The sequence below is a fragment of the Corylus avellana genome, chromosome 7 (assembly GCF_965113065.1).
Source record: "Corylus avellana chromosome 7, dhCorAvel1.hap1.2, whole genome shotgun sequence".
Taxonomy (NCBI): domain Eukaryota; kingdom Viridiplantae; phylum Streptophyta; class Magnoliopsida; order Fagales; family Betulaceae; genus Corylus; species Corylus avellana.
The window spans coordinates 24,098,884-24,117,596 of record NC_142496.1 but is presented as its reverse complement, the minus strand read 5'-3'; the positions used below and the strand labels follow the sequence as shown (position 1 = coordinate 24,117,596).

The 18,713-nt window shown below is 34.0% G+C and overlaps 2 protein-coding genes across 3 annotated transcripts in view; one reads left to right on the top strand and one right to left on the bottom strand.

Moving 5' to 3' along the window:
• Window positions 1-3,693, top strand: part of LOC132184574 (vacuolar protein sorting-associated protein 53 A) — a 20,300-nt gene extending 16,607 nt beyond the window's left edge. Inside the window, exon 18 of one of the 2 annotated variants that reach the window (XR_009440570.2) lies at window positions 3,556-3,693. Coding sequence is in view for 1 of the 2 variants with exons in the window: in XM_059598257.2 (XP_059454240.2) it covers window positions 3,556-3,615 (60 nt within the window). In the remaining variant the exon portion in view is untranslated. The remainder of the gene's footprint in view (window positions 1-3,555) is intronic. The other variant, XM_059598257.2, reaches the window with a different exon arrangement.
• Window positions 3,694-4,778: 1,085 nt separating this feature from the next.
• On the bottom strand, window positions 4,779-8,888 carry LOC132184370 (laccase-14). Its single transcript, XM_059597984.2, has 7 exons — window positions 8,771-8,888; window positions 8,435-8,586; window positions 7,205-7,449; window positions 7,004-7,129; window positions 6,308-6,896; window positions 5,221-5,573; window positions 4,779-4,986 (listed from the first exon to the last, which is right to left on the bottom strand). Exons 1-7 carry the CDS (start codon window positions 8,861-8,863, stop codon window positions 4,847-4,849), a joined length of 1,698 nt encoding a protein of 565 aa, XP_059453967.2. The 5' UTR covers window positions 8,864-8,888; the 3' UTR covers window positions 4,779-4,846.
• Window positions 8,889-18,713: the final 9,825 nt, after the last annotated feature.

Genomic DNA, 18,713 nt, shown 5'->3' with positions numbered 1-18,713 from the left:
CGCTTTGAAGCCTGCTGGATTCATGAGCCGGGGTATCAGGAGGTTTTTCTAGAAGCCTGGAATACTTTATCGGAAGAAGGAGACAATTGGCTACAGCTGGGAGAGAAACTCTCTCGCTGTCAAGCTAGCCTTTCCAGATGGAGAAGGCAAGTCAAAGGCTCGACATCAGCTGCTATTAAGGCATCACAGAAAAGACTAAATGAGGTACAGGGTTGTGAGACTTTATGGGCTGCAGGGGAGCTTAAAAAAATTCAGCAAGACCTTGAATCTTTATTGGATCAAGAGGATGTAAAGTGGAAACAACGAGCAAAGGCGGATTGGCTTATGAAGGGGGATCGAAATACAAAATATTACCACGCATGCGCAAACCAACGACGTAAAACAAATCTGATTTCTAAAATCAGAGATGAGTCGGGTGGTACATGGGATTCTCCGGAGACTATTCAGGTAGCTTTTGTGAATTATTTTGCAAATTTATTTTCTGCTGGACCTGTAGGAGATATGGAGGAGTGTATTCAGCCTATAAATACAAAAGTTACTGCAGAAATGAATAAAAATTTGCTGCTACCTTTCACGGAAGCGGAGGTAAATTTGGCACTTAAACAAATGGCGCCCTTAAAGGCCCCGGGACCCGACGGTTTTACTGCTGGATTTTTTCAAACCCATTGGGAGGTAATGGGTAATGAGGTTTGTCGGGCTATTCTTGGGGTGCTCAATTCGGGTGTTATGCCATCTCGTTTGAATATGACCAATATAGCTCTTATTCCTAAGGGGAAAAACCCATCCTGTGTTACAGAATTTAGGCCAATTAGTTTGTGCAATGTTTTGTACAAACTAATTTCGAAGGTCCTAGCTAACCGGTTGAAGAAGATTTTGCCTGACATTATTTCACACACACAAAGTGCTTTTATTCCAGGGCGGTTAATTACGGACAATGTATTAGCTGCTTATGAGACGTTACACACGATGCACACAAGGTTGTCAGGCAAGAAAGGATTTATGGCCGTAAAATTGGATATGAGTAAGGCGTATGACCGAGTAGAGTGGTGTTTTTTGAAGGCTGTGATGAGACGGATGGGATTTGCTCCTCAGTGGATTGATTTAATTATGATGTGTGTGACAACTGTGAAATATTCGGTTGTGGTGAATGGGAAACCGTGTGGGCGTATTACTCCATCTAGGGGTTTGAGACAAGGGGATCCTATTTCGCCATATTTGTTTATTATTTGTGCAGAGGCTCTGAGTGCTTTGGTGGTTAAAGCAAATACGGAGGGTGCTCTCATGGGGGTTCCTACTTCAAAATTTGGGCCGCGAATTAGTCATCTTTTCTTTGCGGATGACAGTTTGCTGTTTTGCAGGAGTACTCTTCCCCAATGGGATTTTTTGACATCCTTATTAAGAAAGTACGAAGAAGCCTCGGGACAACGGCTAAACTGTAACAAAACGGCGATGTTTTTCAGCAAAAACACCCCACTAGCTACCCGAGAGGAGATTGTGGGGGCGGCAAGAATTCCAGAGACACAACGCTACGACACCTATTTGGGGTTACCGGCGTTGGTGGGAAAATCTCGCATGACTGCTTTTAAGAAACTCAAAGACAAGGTGTGGAAAAGGCTTCAGGATTGGAAGCTCAAATTTCTGTCTCAAGCAGGGAAGGAAATATTGCTTAAGGCAGTCATTCAAGCTATACCAACATATAGTATGAATGTTTTTCTCTTACCCAAAACGTTGTGTTCGGAGATTAATTCTCTAATGCAACAATTTTGGTGGGGGATCCAAGACAAGTCAAGGATACATTGGATGAGTTGGAGCCGATTGGGGTTTTCTAAGAATGAGGGGGGAATGGGATTTCGAGATTTACGAAGTTTTAACAAAGCTTTGTTGGCAAAACAGGCATGGCGTCTATGGAATCAGCCCAATAGTTTTATCGCCCGTATTATGGAAGCCAAATATTACCGAGGGCAGAATTTTTTAGATTCATCTCTTGGACACCGTCCATCTTTTGCATGGCGGAGTATTCACAGTTCTCAAGATTTACTAAAGGAGGGTTTGATTTGGCGGATAGGGAATGGGGAGACAGTTCGTATTTGGAAAGATAGATGGATCCCGGGTCCTTCTACTTTTCAAGTTTTTTCTCCACCCCTTTTGCTGCACTCAGAAGCCACGGTTAGTGAACTAATTGATGCAGATTCACGATGGTGGAAGACCCAGCTGCTGGAAAACTTATTTTCAAACGAGGAAGTGCAGATGATTCTTTCCTTACCAATCAGTCATCCTAACAGAGAAGATGTTTGTATTTGGAGAGGAACTAAGAATGGTATTTTTTCTGTACGTTCTGCTTATTATATTCAGAAGGATATAGAAAAAAAGGGGCTGGCCGAGAGTTCTTCTCCCAAGGGGTTATGTTCAGTTTGGAGGAATATTTGGGGATTGCAGGTACCAAACGTGGAGAAGAATTTCTTGTGGCGGGCGTGTCATGACATACTTCCAACCAAGAAGAATCTGCAACGAAGGAAAATACTTGATGATCCACTATGTCCCATTTGTGGTTTAGAGGAGGAAACGGTGTTGCATATTCTGTGGGAATGCCCTTCGGCAAAGGACGTATGGAGTGTGGGCTGCATCAAATTTCAAAAAAGCTCCAGTGCTGGTATGAGTTTTTTTGCAATCGTGAAAGAAATCTTCAAAAAATGTAAAACAGAGGAAGTAATCCAATTTGTCGGCATTAGTCGACGATTATGGCTGCGGCGTAATGAGGTCGTGCATGGGGGGCCTTTCTTGAATCCTAATACACTGAAGCAGAATGCTACACTAGCTGCTGCACTTTACGCTGATCTGCTGCAGTCCAAGGGTAGTAATAGTCCACGGCTGAGTGTATGTTCGAAGTGGAGTGCTCCTTCTCCGGGTTGGATAAAACTGAATTGGGATGCCTCTGTTGAAATGGAGAGGGGAAGGTTGGGTTATGGTGCAGTGTTACGGGATGAGAAAGGGAGGGTTGTTGCTGCTCAGTGCAGAAATTTGCTGGGCAGATTGGATCCGACATTAGCAGAAGCGGGGGCACTCTTGATGGCAATTAAATTTTGCAGAGAACTGGGCTACCAAAGGATCCATTTTGAAGGAGATTCCAAGATTGTGGTTGATGGAATAAATTCAGCAAAGGATGACTGGAGCCGAACCGGAATGCTATTGGAGGATATAAAGTCCGAGCTTCAATCGTTTCCCCACTGGCGGGTGTCGTTTATTGGTCGAGACGGAAATAAAGCGGCGCATAATTTATCGAAGATGGCCATTCAAAATAATGTAACTAATCAGTGGATTTTTACTATTCCTGATTGTATCTCTGATATTGTTAGGATAGAGTATTTTGCTCTATCTTCGTAATTTATCAATGAGAACGTATTCATCTTTCAAAAAAAAAAAAAAAAAAAAAATCTATCAAGATCGAGATAAGCAACGAAATTCATGGCATTTGTTGCTGCGTGGCCAGTAGCTTTCCACATCTATGGGACTTTTTTCATTTTTTATTATCTTAGGTTTTGTTTTTGTTTTTCGCAGGCGTACGTGACTGTGACATTATATTTTTCTTTTTTCTTTTTTCTGGACACGTGCAGCTAACATAAGTATACTCATATGTCGGCTTAGAAAAAGAACAAGAAAAGAGAAGGTAAACTCATGTAATTGATTGCAATAGGCTGTCTTATCCATATACTGTCGATCCCCTTTGATATATATATGAATGAATTTGGATTGCTTTAATTGGAAGCAATATATGAGGAATCTAGGTCATTTGTCCAACGTCCTTTAAGCTTAGAGTAATGGGTTAAAGAAATGCTATATAAAATATTTTTATTTCATAATATATTAATATTGATGGGCGGTCATATATAATTAATTTGAATATATATATATATATATATATATATATATATATTTTCAGAGTAATACTACATTCTAGATAAACATCTCACATATATTCTACAAGGTTATGTGGCAATGTCTAATAATTATTAGATATTTCATTTTTTTAGGAATGGTTGATCTAAGGGATATTAGACCTTGTCATGTCACCTTTGTGAAATATTTATGGGATCTTTATGTAGTATGCATAGCATTACTCTATTTTTCTTTTAAAACAATAATTGATCATGATAAGCTAAACTGGCACATCATTATTATGAAATAATTGTAAGATAAAAATGTAATTTTAGTATTACTCAGTTAACTATCTTTGGTTAAGTTTCTAGTCTCCTAAAAAATTCTATCTCTCTCTCTTTATATATATGGGGTCCCTATATATATATATATGTAACTTGATCACATGGTAGAAGTACTCTTGACTTTTCAACTTTTTTGATTTAAAATTTCACATTTTGCTAAGATCATAGGGATCTTGAGAATCCTAGTCAATTGAACTGAGATATATGAATTGATTTCATCAGCCTTTTTATGATGGCGTGTGGATGATGAGGTTGAAGAGGTTGGTGAAACTAAAACTTGATCATCAAACTGATTAATTAACTTGTAACATCCGTTCTCTGCACAAGTCTTTTAATTCATCTTTTATTTTCACTTGAGACATGATAGAATCTATAATATAAAAGCATATTAATGTAAAAGTAATATTAGAAATTAAAAAATATATTTTTGTTCTGTAACTATTCCACAATAAAAAAAAGTTAGTTGAAAGAATATTATTGTGTGATAAAAATGTAATATATAGCATTACTCTTAATCTTAACATAAACATTAGTCAAGTAAATGAGTATTTTAAACTAGCATTATTATTATTATCATTTTGGTTTGAGTACACTCACACAAATTAATGAAGTAGAAAGCATTCCTAAAACTAGGACTTGGAACAAGGAGGCATATATTTAGGAGGTGGGCGGATGCTTGTTGCATTGGTGTGCCCATTCTTCACTATCAGCACAGTATTCATACCCCAGCTCGCGTGCCTTTCCAAATGACAATGCATAAACCAGACACCTGAAAAAACACATATTTAACGTTAATCACCCTCTTCATTGTAAATCTAAAGTAATTTTCAGCTTAATTAACTTCAACAAAGAGTTTTCCGTCTTCGTAAGAGGACAGCATATTAGGAACGACAAATTGTTGTTGCTAATCGGAGGTCATCAGCAACATTAATTTTTGAGTCATTATCATTGATAACGTGATCGTTAAAGACCATTTTTCTTATAGTGTGAATAAAGAACGTACCGGGATTATCAGCGATGAATCTGATTGTAACCCATCCATTCTTAGGAACTCCAACTGTATTAACTTCTGGTGGATCAATGAGATTATAAGAATTGGGATCAGTCTTTTTGTTGAAATTCCCAGAGCCTGTCCCGACCACATAGAAGCTATAACCATGGAGATGCATAGGATGATTCTCTGCTGCCCCAACATTAGTCCCTTGATACACTATCTCAACAGCATCATTGTAATTTACTATCAAGGCCTTCGTCCCTAAGCTTGGATAAATTGTATTGTTCCCCACATCTCCCGTGAAGTTGAAATAATAAGGTGGCTGCGTCGGGAAATTGCCGCTGTAAACCTTGGGAAGATTTCTGTAAAAAGGTTATTAGAGATGCTACAAATTAATGTATTAATTAAATTACTAAATTCACTTTTTTTTTTTATTTGCTTAAGTTTTTAAGATAAACGATAATGGTATCACGGTCAAAATCTGTAATGATCTAGAAAAAATTAATGTTTATCACATTTGTACTATCATTCCAAAAAAACTAATCAATTTGAAGCTTTCCTATAATCACTTTATAAAACTCAATTTTATCTAATGAGTGTTGGACAACTTCTCTATCTAGTGTGGGACCCAGGCAGGGGCGAAAAGAACACACATAATTGGAGGACAAGTTTAAAAATCTTTAAAAAACACTGTTATGTATGAAACAAGTTTTTCTTCTGGGCAAAACTAGTACAAGGTTTGGGAGCTTGAGTCCCCCAAGAATTTAAAACACCCATCAAAAAATATATTTTTTATGAGGTAGGATCTCAAAAATTTATTTACACCCCTTCAATTTTATTCTTTATTTTTAGTTTTGTCCTCCTCTAACTCAAAGTTCTGATTCAGTCCCCTCCCTTGAAAGGTCACGTCATGTTGTGTTGACAGTGTTGTAAAACGTTATTAAGTTATTTTAATACCATTTGTAACGATCTACGAAGAAGCATCAATCCCATGTGCACTACTATTGCCCTTAAAGAAATTAGGCAGATGCGCCCAGTATTTTTCCTGTGACAATACATTGTCACCATGATTTAAATGGAACAGGGGAGAATATACCTGTAATACGCTTGGAGTATATCAATTGTTGGGGTCTGAAAACTTATATTACTCAAGCTTGCTGATAGCCTGTTACCATCCGGGCCTGAACATGATGCATTGGGGCAGTAAATCTGATTTACAGAAACAGTAATAAAGATACTTCTGGTGATACTTCGCGGCACATTGACAGGGTGAGCTTTGCTTGCTAAGCTCCTCAAGCGCTTTGTAAAGTTTTCTGCAGCAGTTTTGTTATTGTAAGTAGGAAGCGTTGGGAAGGGAATAGATGATGGGGGTTTATAATTGCCATTGTACTGCAGAATGGCCGTTGTGGTGGTGTTGTCAAAGGGAGCAGTGGAGTCGGCAAAAGGAGTTGAAACAATGTAATAGCGGCTGGGAGACTGGTTTGTTGTCACCAAAACATCCATTGTTTGCCCCGGGCTTATCATGAGGTAATCTGCGGTTATTTGTTTGGTGTATGAAGCATCGGTTGCTACCAGTGTGAGCTTGTGCTTTGCAATTCCAAAGAATTGTTCTTCGTTCATTATGGAATTTATTATCCGGAGAAGATAAGTCTTGCCGGCGTCAACCTTCAGACGGTATGTAGTTGCTGCAGCATATATAAGAGAAAATATATATATATATATATATATATATATTAATTATCTTCTGATGCAGGATTTATGATCTTTAATTAAGGTTGTCTATTGTTTATACCACTGGAACAATTGTACAGATCTCCTGGTTGGCCGTTAATTGTGAAAGCATCTGAAACGTTTGGGTCGCCACCAGTTGCTAGGGCTTCATCAATTATGGCCATCACATCTCCCTTATACCATTCCCCTGTTGATGATCAGTTTAAATGTTTAAATGCTAAGCAAATTGGAGAAACATTCGGTGAAATGTTTAAATGCATACCAAGAATAATTGTCTCTTCAGCATAAGGCTTAGGAAATGGATAAGTGGTCTTAGGAGCTGGAGAAATAATAATGGCACCATGGACTGTGGCGCGTGTCCAATCACTATGGGCATGCCACCAAAGAGTTCCTTCTTCTGTGGAAAAAATGATCTCTTGAGTGAAGCTTGACTTGGGTGGAATGGGGCACTGTGTGATGTTTTCAGGTCCATCTGACCATGGATTCCTTGGTTGCCTCACCCCATGCCTGTGATTACCAAAGTTTACCTTTAGATTTTAGAAGCCTATGTTTCATATCATCATGTTCTTGTTAATAAGCAATACTTCAAATAACCATCAACGGTGGTGGATTAATGGCTTAATGAAATTTTCAAGTAGTCATGGCATGTACAAGGGTGTGGGTTCGAATTTTCGCAATGGAGAATTTCTACATATGCTTTTTAAGTATTAAATTCACTTTTATGATCCTTAAACGCAATCTCAAACAGACCCCTAAGAGCATGTTTAGGATTGTGAGATTGCATTTGAGAAATAGAGTTTTTAAGTTAAAAAAATACTTTTTGGCAATAGCTTTATTTTTAAGCTTTTGTCCAAAGTGTGTTTTGACCATTTTTAGGCTTTTTAGACAATTAAAAGAGATTTTAATTTTTTTACCAAACGAGTACTTTTTTTTTTCAAATTGACTTTCTAGGTGTTAAAAGCGTTTTTAGGCCCCCCAAACGCAAATTCCAAACAGACCTTAAGTCTTATTTATAAAAAATGAGTTAAAATATTAATTAAATAATTAAATTTATTATTTTCTATTGAAGTTTACTATTTCTTGCCGTCATACTTTAGACTAGTTGGTAATGCATGTAATAGTGTGTCCCATGTTAATTTCAGCACTTTTATTTTCCCTCCTCTCCAACAACCATCAAAGCAAGTAGTTTTCATCATATACAATTAACCTGCAAGTATATTCTAGTCTAAGGTTACGGTGGAGTACTATTCTATTAGAAAAAATAAATGATTTTTTTATTATATAAAAAAAAAAAAGTTGAGTAGAATAATTTTGGTGTTAGAGTATATGATAAGGATTTAACATTTGGATTAACCATTTTCATTGTCTACAAGAATGATTATTCTAAAGCTATTTCATTTTATATTTTTTCATCTTTAATAAAAATTTATTCATTTTTCTAATGTAATAATCATTCAGTGTACCAAACACAAAGAAGAAGAGATAGAGATACCAGTGGATAGTGACGCCATATTTCCCTTGATTATGTACAGTAACAAAAGCAGTATCCCCTTTGTTAACTCGAATGGTTGGCCCCGGAAAAGTGCCATTCACAGTTAAAATGCTCTTCGTGCTGCACAGCTTGGTGAACTTTGCCTCCTTCAGCTGCCATCACAAACCCCCATGCAAGATGAAAAGCAAGAACAAAAGTTGATATATATATATATATATATATATATAAAACTTAATTGTTCGGTGATGCTTAATTACTAGACAAAACCGAGGATTTCAATATGACTAAAAATAAAAGATAGTTTTCATGTATAATGGAGAGAATTAAGGTACTTACAACGAAGTCATAGTGAAGGACTTTTGCTTGGGCAATGCAACGAAGGGAAGCATTGAGAAGTAATATAAGTGCTAGAAACCTTAAGATCTCCATTTTCTCTGTCCAACTAAGAGAGATGCATGTGCCTTTATTTTATCATCTTCTTCTTGGGTTTGACAAGTATTTATAGTGTTCATTACTAGTGTACGAACAAGTTGATTTTTCCAGGAACCCCATTAACTCAATCATGTCCAAATTTTAAACATGTATTACAGAAAAATAATGCTCCAAAATGCGCGTAGTGCATGAGAAGGTATAAGCAGGGTATATAACTTTTTGAGAAATGTTAGAGGTCAATAAGTTTTTCATATTTAGTTCATATTCTCTTATAATTAATCATTAAATTTGTAGGGTGATCTATCATTAAGTTATATAAGATTTACGTAAGTCTACAAATTCAATTAGATTTGTAGGGTCTACCCTAGCAATTCTCTAGCTTTTTTTTTCCCCTTTTTTTTGTGGTTTTTTTTATTTATTTTTTTTATTTTAAATATGGGTATATTGCTTGTGTGCTTTGTCATCTCGCAGTATGTAGACATGATTGCTAGCTAGTGGTGGAGGAAGGAATCGAGGGGTTAGGGGGGACCCATGGACCATATCTTCCCCAGAAATTTAAAAAACTTTCTTTAAGTCCTCTTCTAAAAATATACCACTTGGTCCTTGCAAATTTCTTTTTTTAAAAAAAGGATTTCCTCTAAAAATATAAATAGCTCTTTTAATCATCTTAGAAAAACTGAAAAATTTTATATAACCCAAAATTTCTCATCTTTTGGGTACTTATGTATAACCCTAAGAGAAATGCTAAGTTTTTTTTTAAAAAAAAAAAAATTTCAAAATTTGGTTCTCAAGTAATCTCTCCCCATCTCATATAATCTCTAGTTTTAGTAAATAAAGACATACGGAAATGCCGAAATGATGGTGACACATTATTAGGAATCAAATTTTTAATTTTTTTTTTTTTTTGAAAACTCTAGCAATATTTCTCATAATCCAAAAGGTTTCTCATCCCACTACGTGACTTTCCTGTACTCATTTCTCTTCTCTATCTCTCCAATGTTTTCTCTTTTCTCATTTAGGTTACCATTTTATATTTTCCTTTATTCTATTTCTTTATAAGATGTATTTCCTTCTATAATTAATTTAGGTTTACTTATTCATCACTAATAATTTCTTTAGAGCATTGTAATATAGTTTACACATTCCTTAATATACAAAATGTAGTCCACAAATCATATTATATATTCTTCCGTTTCCTCTCTTTTTGTCTTTTATTCTTTTCTCTTTCATATATTTCTCCACCTGGCCTCTCAAGTAAAAGTCTTCCCTGTGCTCCACCACTGATCAAAGAGCTTAACTAAAGAACCAAAAAGTGATAACATGTTTATAAAAAAATAATGGGGAATCTTCACTAAGGACTCTCAAAAAAGTGATAACATGTTTATAAAAAAAAAAAGGGGGAATCTTCACTAAAGACCCCCAAATTTTCATTCGTTTTGAAATATCCCTTTTGAACTTCAAAATTTTTCAATTTAATCCCTTGAACTTTTAATTGCTTTCAATTTGGATCCCTCCGTCAGATTTTAAACGTCACATGACGTTTATACCCCTGACTTTTGTATAAAATTCCAACTTCTAAAACGTTTTTTTATTTAAAAACAAAAAACAAAAATCAGGGATATTTTGGTCTTTTTTTAAAAAAAATTTTAACGGCTAAAATTAACAGAAGGGTCCAAATTGAGAGCAATTGAAAGTTCAAATGACTAAATTAAGAGATTTTGAAGTTCAGAAAGGGTATTTCAAAACGGATGAAAGTTTATGGGTCCTTAGTGAAGTTTCCCTAAAAAGAAAAAAAGAAAAGAAAGTGATAACTTGTGCATAATCACTTCCAATCAACTTCTAACCTCAACTTTCACATTTCCTAAGAATAAGCAGCCCAGCTAAGTACTGATATTAGCCAGGACGGAACTAAAATATTTAGTCTCGGGGCAAAATCTTTTTTTTAAAAAAAATTAAGAGGCAAAAATTAATTTTTATAAGTATTTTTTATTTTTTTTTCTTGGGGACAACCCCTTGGCTTGGACCCCCCAAGCCCAAGAACCCAGGTTATTAGTCAATAAAACTTTTAAGACAGAATCTTCATGGGATATAGCATCAAGATTTTTTAGAAATTTTCTTCAAATCTCAAGCATTAGTTCGAAATCAATTGTTGAGATTTTGTCATATTAACCATGATAAGCACGACCTTATAACTTTTAACAACTCAAATCCATATTTTGGAAAGTTATAATTATTGATACCACAAAATCTCCATCTTTGAATTCCAAACTAATAATAGAAATTTGAAGAACCCTAATCAGGGCCGGCCTGATCGGTAGCAAAATGACAAGAAGATATAGATATAGTACTCTAGCACTGAAATTCAATGGTTGGGATTTACTTGGAAGATTAGTTGTTTGGAAGGCATTATTGGTTGGTAATTACTTGGAAGGTACACTTTGGGAACCAGCAAGAATATTTAACAGTACATGATTGAACCCACCTTTTGACTGATTAATCTTCAAAATGGACAAAATGCCCTCCCCAGATTCATCCTGCATAGCCTTCGATGTCGTGTATCAGGGGAAGTGTGGCATGAATAGCGGGTCGATCGATTAACATCATCATATTCAACCATGTGGACCTTTGACATTAACATTTACCAATTGGTCTTCAATTCACAGTTGACATTTATACGTTCTTCATCTGGCTGTTCTTGTATTAATTAATGAAGAGACTGATAATTTTCATGATTCTGGTAAGGGTAGGTATTCCCTTTTGAAGAAAACAAAATCAAAGGTCTGCTTTAATTTGAAGAAGACGTGGACATAAAATATCACATAGATATCTATGTTTATTAACATTTTTTTTTTTCTTTTGTTTTCGGAACAAAACATTAACAAATAATCTAAATCATAGAAAAAATTATATTTACTTTCACCTGTATGTCAGATTTTGCAATTATTTGTTTAAGATATGATTGAATTGGTTGGAATGTGGGATCAAACAGTCTTTCCAAGCATTGAACAGACACATGTAATTGATGATGATCCATTATATATTAACTCAGAAACGTGCTCCAACTGTCTTTCTAAGCATTATTGAACAGGCAGATCTAAGTTATGATCCTATACGAGCTCGATATATATATATATATATATTACTTGTTTTTTTTTTTTTAGGGAGTGACAACGTGTTTTGGATTACTTGAAAGTTTTGCAAAAACGCGTTCAGTTATATATTCATTCTGAGGTTTGCTAATGCATTCCCCCACTCATCTCCCCCACCATCTTCTCTTTTTAACATCTTGATTTAAAAAATAAAAAATAAAAAAATCAAAGAGAGAGGAAGTGGTGGGGAGATGGGCGGGAGAATGCAATAAAACATTTGCCTATTCATTATGGACCACAAGTGTTCCATCAATGCATTAATATAAAGATTTTGTGGCAGCCAGCTAGCCTTCCGGGTGCTTCCATCACCTCCTACAGGCTACATACATAGCCATTTGGCCAAAATCCAAAAACAGAAAATAAAAAATTAATGAAAAAAAAATATATCCTGATGCCGAAATGACAGGCGAACCCAACAAACAAAGTGTGGCAGGCCCTTTGAACTGTTGGTGCCCACTGCTCAAAATGTTACATCAATTTCTGTTGCTTAATTCATTTGGTGCTGGATAATTATTGCACGCATATATGATGAAAATATAATCTTTAGTGGAGTTTTAGTGTTTTACCTACAACAACAGATTTCTCTTTCAATATTTTGAGAAAGACAACATTTCTTGGAAAGATATATATAAAGCTCGCACCACTATTTACTAAGATAAACAACCTTAATTAATGTTACCTCAATCCAGTTTTTTTATACGTTGTTGACCTAAGCTTCTCACTAGAAAGAGAATCACCACTAAAGTCGAACGCCAGCTTAATTTGTCGAAGAGGAAAAATCTCTGTGGTTTTCAATTCCAGAAGAGAATTGCTTTCTGAATGAATATAGTACTGAAACAAAAACAAAACAAAACAAAAAATACAAAACTATAGAGGATTTAGAGATCTTTGGAATGAATCTAATGCAGAACAAAATCAGGACAAACTATACATATATATAGAGATGTAGGATATATTTCTGGTCCGTGGTAATTAAAGACCTTCCATGAGCGTTATTTATAGCGTTTCAAATTTTTGTAGTACGTACAGTGGTTGAAGTACAGATGCTGTACTACATAATTCAGGTAACCTTATTTTCGAATCTATTTAAAACTTTATGTTAAGCCCAACAGTTGAAAAATATTGTTTATCTCAACGCGTTAATATTGCTATCATCATAGAATCAAAAAAAAATATTGCTATCATCATATATAGTCATTTATATCGTCATGGTATCCTAATTGGTGATTCGTCATCCTCTCTGCCTTTCTCTTTCTAAATAGATTTTTGGTCTCGTTGAAACAAAGCTGAGGATAGGAGTATTGGGGGAGTGAACATAGCACCACGCCACCACCTTAATATTAGTGGAGTTATTGGGCCAATGCTTAGTGATTGTATAATTAGCAGTCGTACTAGTGCTATTATTACTTCACGAGCATATAGGTAGTAGGGCTTTTTAATTAACAGTTTAACCTCACTAATGAACCCTAGAAGTGAAAACCATATGGCAAATACTTCCATCGATATATAATGTTATCACTACTAGGGACAGAGACAGCTTTGAATTTGGGAGGATCAAGGGTCAAAATTTTTTTAGTAAAATACCTTTATTTGGCAAAAAATACCTTTATTTTTTTTTTTTATTACCTTAAAAAGTTTTTTTTTCCTTCTAATTTAGGGGGGACCAAGGCCACTACTGATCCCCCTAAATCTGTTCCTGATCACTATAATAGTTGTACGTTTCAATTCCTTTCCATTTCCTAAGAAAAAATAATGTCCACTATGTAAAAAAGAGACTAGCTAGTGTTCTAAATACAATGAATAGAATAAAAGAAATGAGAGAGCCCACTTCTGATAACTAGTTGCATATGATTCTCAAGAAGTAATTATTCGATTTTAAACCTGGGAATTGAAGGAAATTAAACAGAAATCAGGAGATGATTTAAGAATCCAGGGAAGAGAAGTGTCTCATTTGCGACTTTGTATAGGTGAAGTTTGGATGTGGGACACAAGAGAAAGTGGATGTTACATGGATTCCAATCCCACGGCCGGAAAATTTGGGCACTTCTTTATGACTTGGGAGTAGTCAATTCAATTTTTCTTTTTCATTTACTATAATTTGAGGCTTAATAGATATTTCCAGTCATGGGGTAATAATTTTATTTAATAGACTGTTATATGACTGTCATATATACAATTAAAATGACACAAAATTCTCCTTTTTTAAAAAAAAAAAAAAAAAAAATTTTATAACAAGTATTGATAATCGAAAGGCTAATTTTTCATATCATCAAGTTATTTAGTAGCCAACTAAATAGAATTACTCATGTAGATATCATGCTTTGATCGATGAGCTAGTTTGCCTTTCATATATCATGTTAATCATTATCTAAGCTCAACTTCCACGTTAGCTTAAAATGAATGGATGTGATAAATCATTATTTATCTTTAAAATTTAAGTTAATAGAAAATGATTGATTTTATTTAAATAATATTCTAATACTCTTCCTCATTTATAAACTCAAACTCAATCATTTCTTTCCATTACTAATATGAACTCAAATTCTCCCTTAATAAGTGTATGAGAAGTGATAATTGAGACAATATTTGAACTCTAAACCTTTGCTCTCTTACCATGTTAAATCACCACTTATTCAAAAAATTTAAACTAACAATAAATAGTTTATTTAATCATTTAATTAATATTCTTACAAATTAAATGCCACATGTGGTTTACAACTTTATCAAAATAGTAATAGTACGGTTTCTCCTGGTGTTCCCCTCGTTTTACGTGGATATTATTTTTTAAAAAAGCAAAGAATAACTTACCTCACCAGTCCCTAAAATAAAAAAAGGTAATAATATCTTAAGACCAAGATAACTCAAAAAAGAACTGCAACATTTCTCTTATCAAAACCTACCTTATTTTTTTAGAAGGAAAATTTTATTACTTCAATATTGCACCTTTATCAACTTATTATTTTTAATTGTCCATCTTTCATCGAAAAAGATAATGGATATTTGTCGTGTGTAAACCACACCATTTCATACTTAACAACTCTGCATATATGTATTTAATATATTTTAAGTTACAATTATGACTATATATTAAAGATTTAAAAAAAAAAAAAAAAAAAAAAAAAAAGAAGCAAAAGCTTGTGTCTCTTTTCCCATGATGTCTAGCCATTGAGACCCACCCGGCTACCCCTCATGGGGGATGGGTATCAATGTTTTTAATTAAGATATACTCAATTAATATGTTAAAATCATGTATAATTGGTTAGGAGGATATGACATGATGGTATGGTGTACAAATGACACAATCTTATAGGGAATGACATGGCTATTTGTCTAGCTAATTGATGACATTATATATCCTCATGTTTTTGGATGAAATTAAGACCGTAGAAGTAGTAAGTTGATAAAGCTGCAATAATACCCAGGTAAATTTTTTATAAAGCTACAAATTTTTTTATAATTTTGTCTTATTAATGAATTCTTATTTATCCAAAAAAAACTTCAAAATTAATATTAATTATTGTCAAATCATTTTCCCTTTTTGGAGATAAATTTACAGTTGACCTCGCTCAAAAGAAATTTTCAATTATCAGTATTTTTTACCCACACGAAACATTAACAAAATAAGAAAAAAATTTCACACAAAAGTATTTGATGCCGAAACAAACCATCCTGCTTGAACATGGATATAAGTATTAAATCTCAACTTGAATAGATATTTAAAAATAATAATAATGGTTGGTATAATATAATTATATTAAAATGACGTGACAGAATTTTAAATTAAGATGATGTGGCTGAATTTTATATAAAAATAAATAAATAAATCACCGTGGAGTTTATCACCCCCAACAAATAAATATCAAGATATCTGAGTTGAGGCTTAACAAAAGCTGATGTGGGTTGGTCGTTTTAATGTTAATTATAATGGAAATTAGTTAATAAGTGACGCTTTGAATCGGTGTTCCACACGAAACCTACTAGTCGTTTTAGTGATTGAATGATTTATTTAAAGACGATTCTGGAATTGCCCTTTTTTTTTTTTTTTTTTTTTTTTTTGTAATATTGACCTACTTGGAGGACCTCTTAATTATTTTTTGTACTGCAAAAAATAATTTGTAATTTAAGGCAGCCACCTAAAGTGATTTTGCATTTTTTTTTTTTTTGAATTATTCTCCAAAAAAAAAAAAAATTAAAAGACGAAAACATATCCTTAAAGTTTGTACCGAGCTCACAGGTGTTGGTCACTGCCCCCAGCCCACTTAAACCCCAGAACACATGGGGTGGGACCACCCATGCAGTAGTGGGGCTCGCCAAGTCTCGATCTCTCAACCTCGAAGTCGCAAGGTGAAGAGAAGATCGACTTCCTACCACTAAGTCACCTCCGTGGGTGGTTCATGTTTGTGGGTTTCATTATCAACACTAAAGGGACTCTTTAATGCGCCCCCCCACCCCACAAAAGGTGCAGTAGAGCCATTTACCAAGTACTTGGATAATGTTATCACTATCATATATAGTAAATGTTTTGGCTCGAGCCATCATACTTTTCACCACTTAAGAAAATTAATCATTTTCACTATGCAAAATGAGACTAGTATTCTAATTATAATCACAGAGTAAACGAATGGAGAGCCCATGCCACTTCTTAAAACAAGTTACACGTGATATTAATCTGAATTAATCATATTTACACAAATTAATCAAATTAATCAATACCAAGATCCCAAAATAAAATTAATCAAATTGTTTTTTAGCCTGAATAGGGTCCTTTTTTTAACCTTATTATATATGATGGCTCCTTTCAAAAGAAAATTCTAAGATAGTCCGGTTTTTTTAGGGAAAAGGATCCTCTCAATTTCAAATTCCCTTCATTTTTTTTTCTTCAATTTAGTGCATTTTGAAGGGTAGTGCATTTCCTTCAAAATGCACTAAATTGAGGAAATGGACGGGATTTGAAATAGAGAGGATATTTTTCCCTCTTTTAGAGTTAAGTTCATTAATAGTTTTGTCCCTTGACACAACGACCTCTCATTAACGTTTGTGGTTTGATTGTTTTGGGTTAGCGAGTTCGGCTCCTTTTTGTTTGACTCGGTTCGGTCAGCCAATAAGGCTTATTGAAAATGGGCATGTTTGGGCCAATTAAATGGGCTGAAGTTGTCGAAAATAATTTTGTTGATGCTAAACCATTTTAATCTGAATATTAATAATAAAATAAATATAATGCAATATAATAAAATTAGAGTGATGAAAGATCTTTGAATGATATATAACCACGCAAAAGTTTTATTCTTAAAGGTTGATTCATGCCTTCCAGAGTATATAACTCAATGCATGTGTTCGAATATCTTAACATGCAATATCTCATAATTAGACCGAAATATCTACCTTCATTAAATACTTACTTTCAAAAATAAAAGCTAATTTCTTTTGTTAAAATAATCTTATAATCTTTTCAAAGCAATATATATAATGAAAATAATAGAAGTATATATATAAAAACTTGTTTTATGTTTCTTTTCTTTCTTTCTTTCTTTCTTTTGGGCATAAATTGTATATGTTTCAAGTGCTCGTTGTGTGCAGGGACAGAGCCAGGAAATTTGATGGTAGGGGGCCAGCCAAAATTTTTTTTTTCGGTTCTTTAGAATTTTTTTTAATAAAAAAATTATTTTGGTTGTTTTTTATGAACTAAAGACTACCATAAGAGCAAAAAAAAAGTGAGTATTTAAAAGTAAGGGCCAAAAAATGGACATTTGAAAGTAAGAACCAAAAATTAAAAAAAAAACTTAATGGGTATGACCCAAAAAAATTAAGAAAATGGCCAAATGTTTTTATTGGATATGACCAAAAAATTTAAAAATAGAGCCAAAATTTTTTTTGGAGGGGGACCAAATGACTAAACTTAAAAAATTACTTTACTTTTTTTTCTTCCTCTTTTTTTTTTTTTTTTTACTTATAATTTTTTTTTCTCCTTATTTTGGGGGGACCATGGCCTACCCCAATCCCCCCCTCCCTCCGTCTCTGGTCGTGTGTCTTATATATACATGAAAGTTGGCTTAGCAGGAAGATTAATAGAATCTACTATAATATCCAGAGGCATTGAAAGTAGTTAATGTAGTTTTTGACCAAATTAACGGTAATGACCGATGGTAGAATCGTAAAACTTGTTAATATATATTTTTTTATTCTTCATAAAAACTCTTAAACATATTATCAACGAGTAATATGTTTTAAAGACCTCTAAAAAGAAATAATGTTTGTAACAATACAACAACAAAAGTGGCCCTCTTCTTGGAGTCTTATTCATTGGGACACTAATATATATATAATTGATGGAATAATTCTTCAAGAAGGACAAAATAGAAAAGATAAAATCCTGAATCTGACTTGGCCAAAACGTGTCTTCTAGCTCAAACCATTGGCTAGGAGGATGTAGGTTTCAAACAGATAAGCATTTTTAGAGTTTGGCGGAAATTAATTCACAGATAACTCCATGATTGAAGTGAAACCAATGATTCAACAAAAAAAAAATAATAATAAAATCAAAGACAGCGTACAAACATCTACATATATATAATATATCTTGTATATCACTGATTATAATTAAATACAAAATGAACCGGCTAGCTAGGCGGCTACATTTGTATTATTCAACGTCCATTAAAATCATGTGCTAAAGTCCCACCCTACACAGTCGTACTCTT

Coding starts and splice junctions, on each gene's coding strand:
- LOC132184370 (XM_059597984.2), bottom strand. CDS start 8,863: ATGGAGATCTTAAGGTTTCTAGCACTTATATTACTTCTCAATGCTTCC. Junction 8,587..8,770: donor TCCTTCACTATGACTTCGTT/GTAAGTACCTTA, acceptor TTGTGATGGCAG/CTGAAGGAGGCAAAGTTCAC. Junction 6,897..7,003: donor TCTGTACAATTGTTCCAGTG/GTATAAACAATA, acceptor TATATGCTGCAG/CAACTACATACCGTCTGAAG.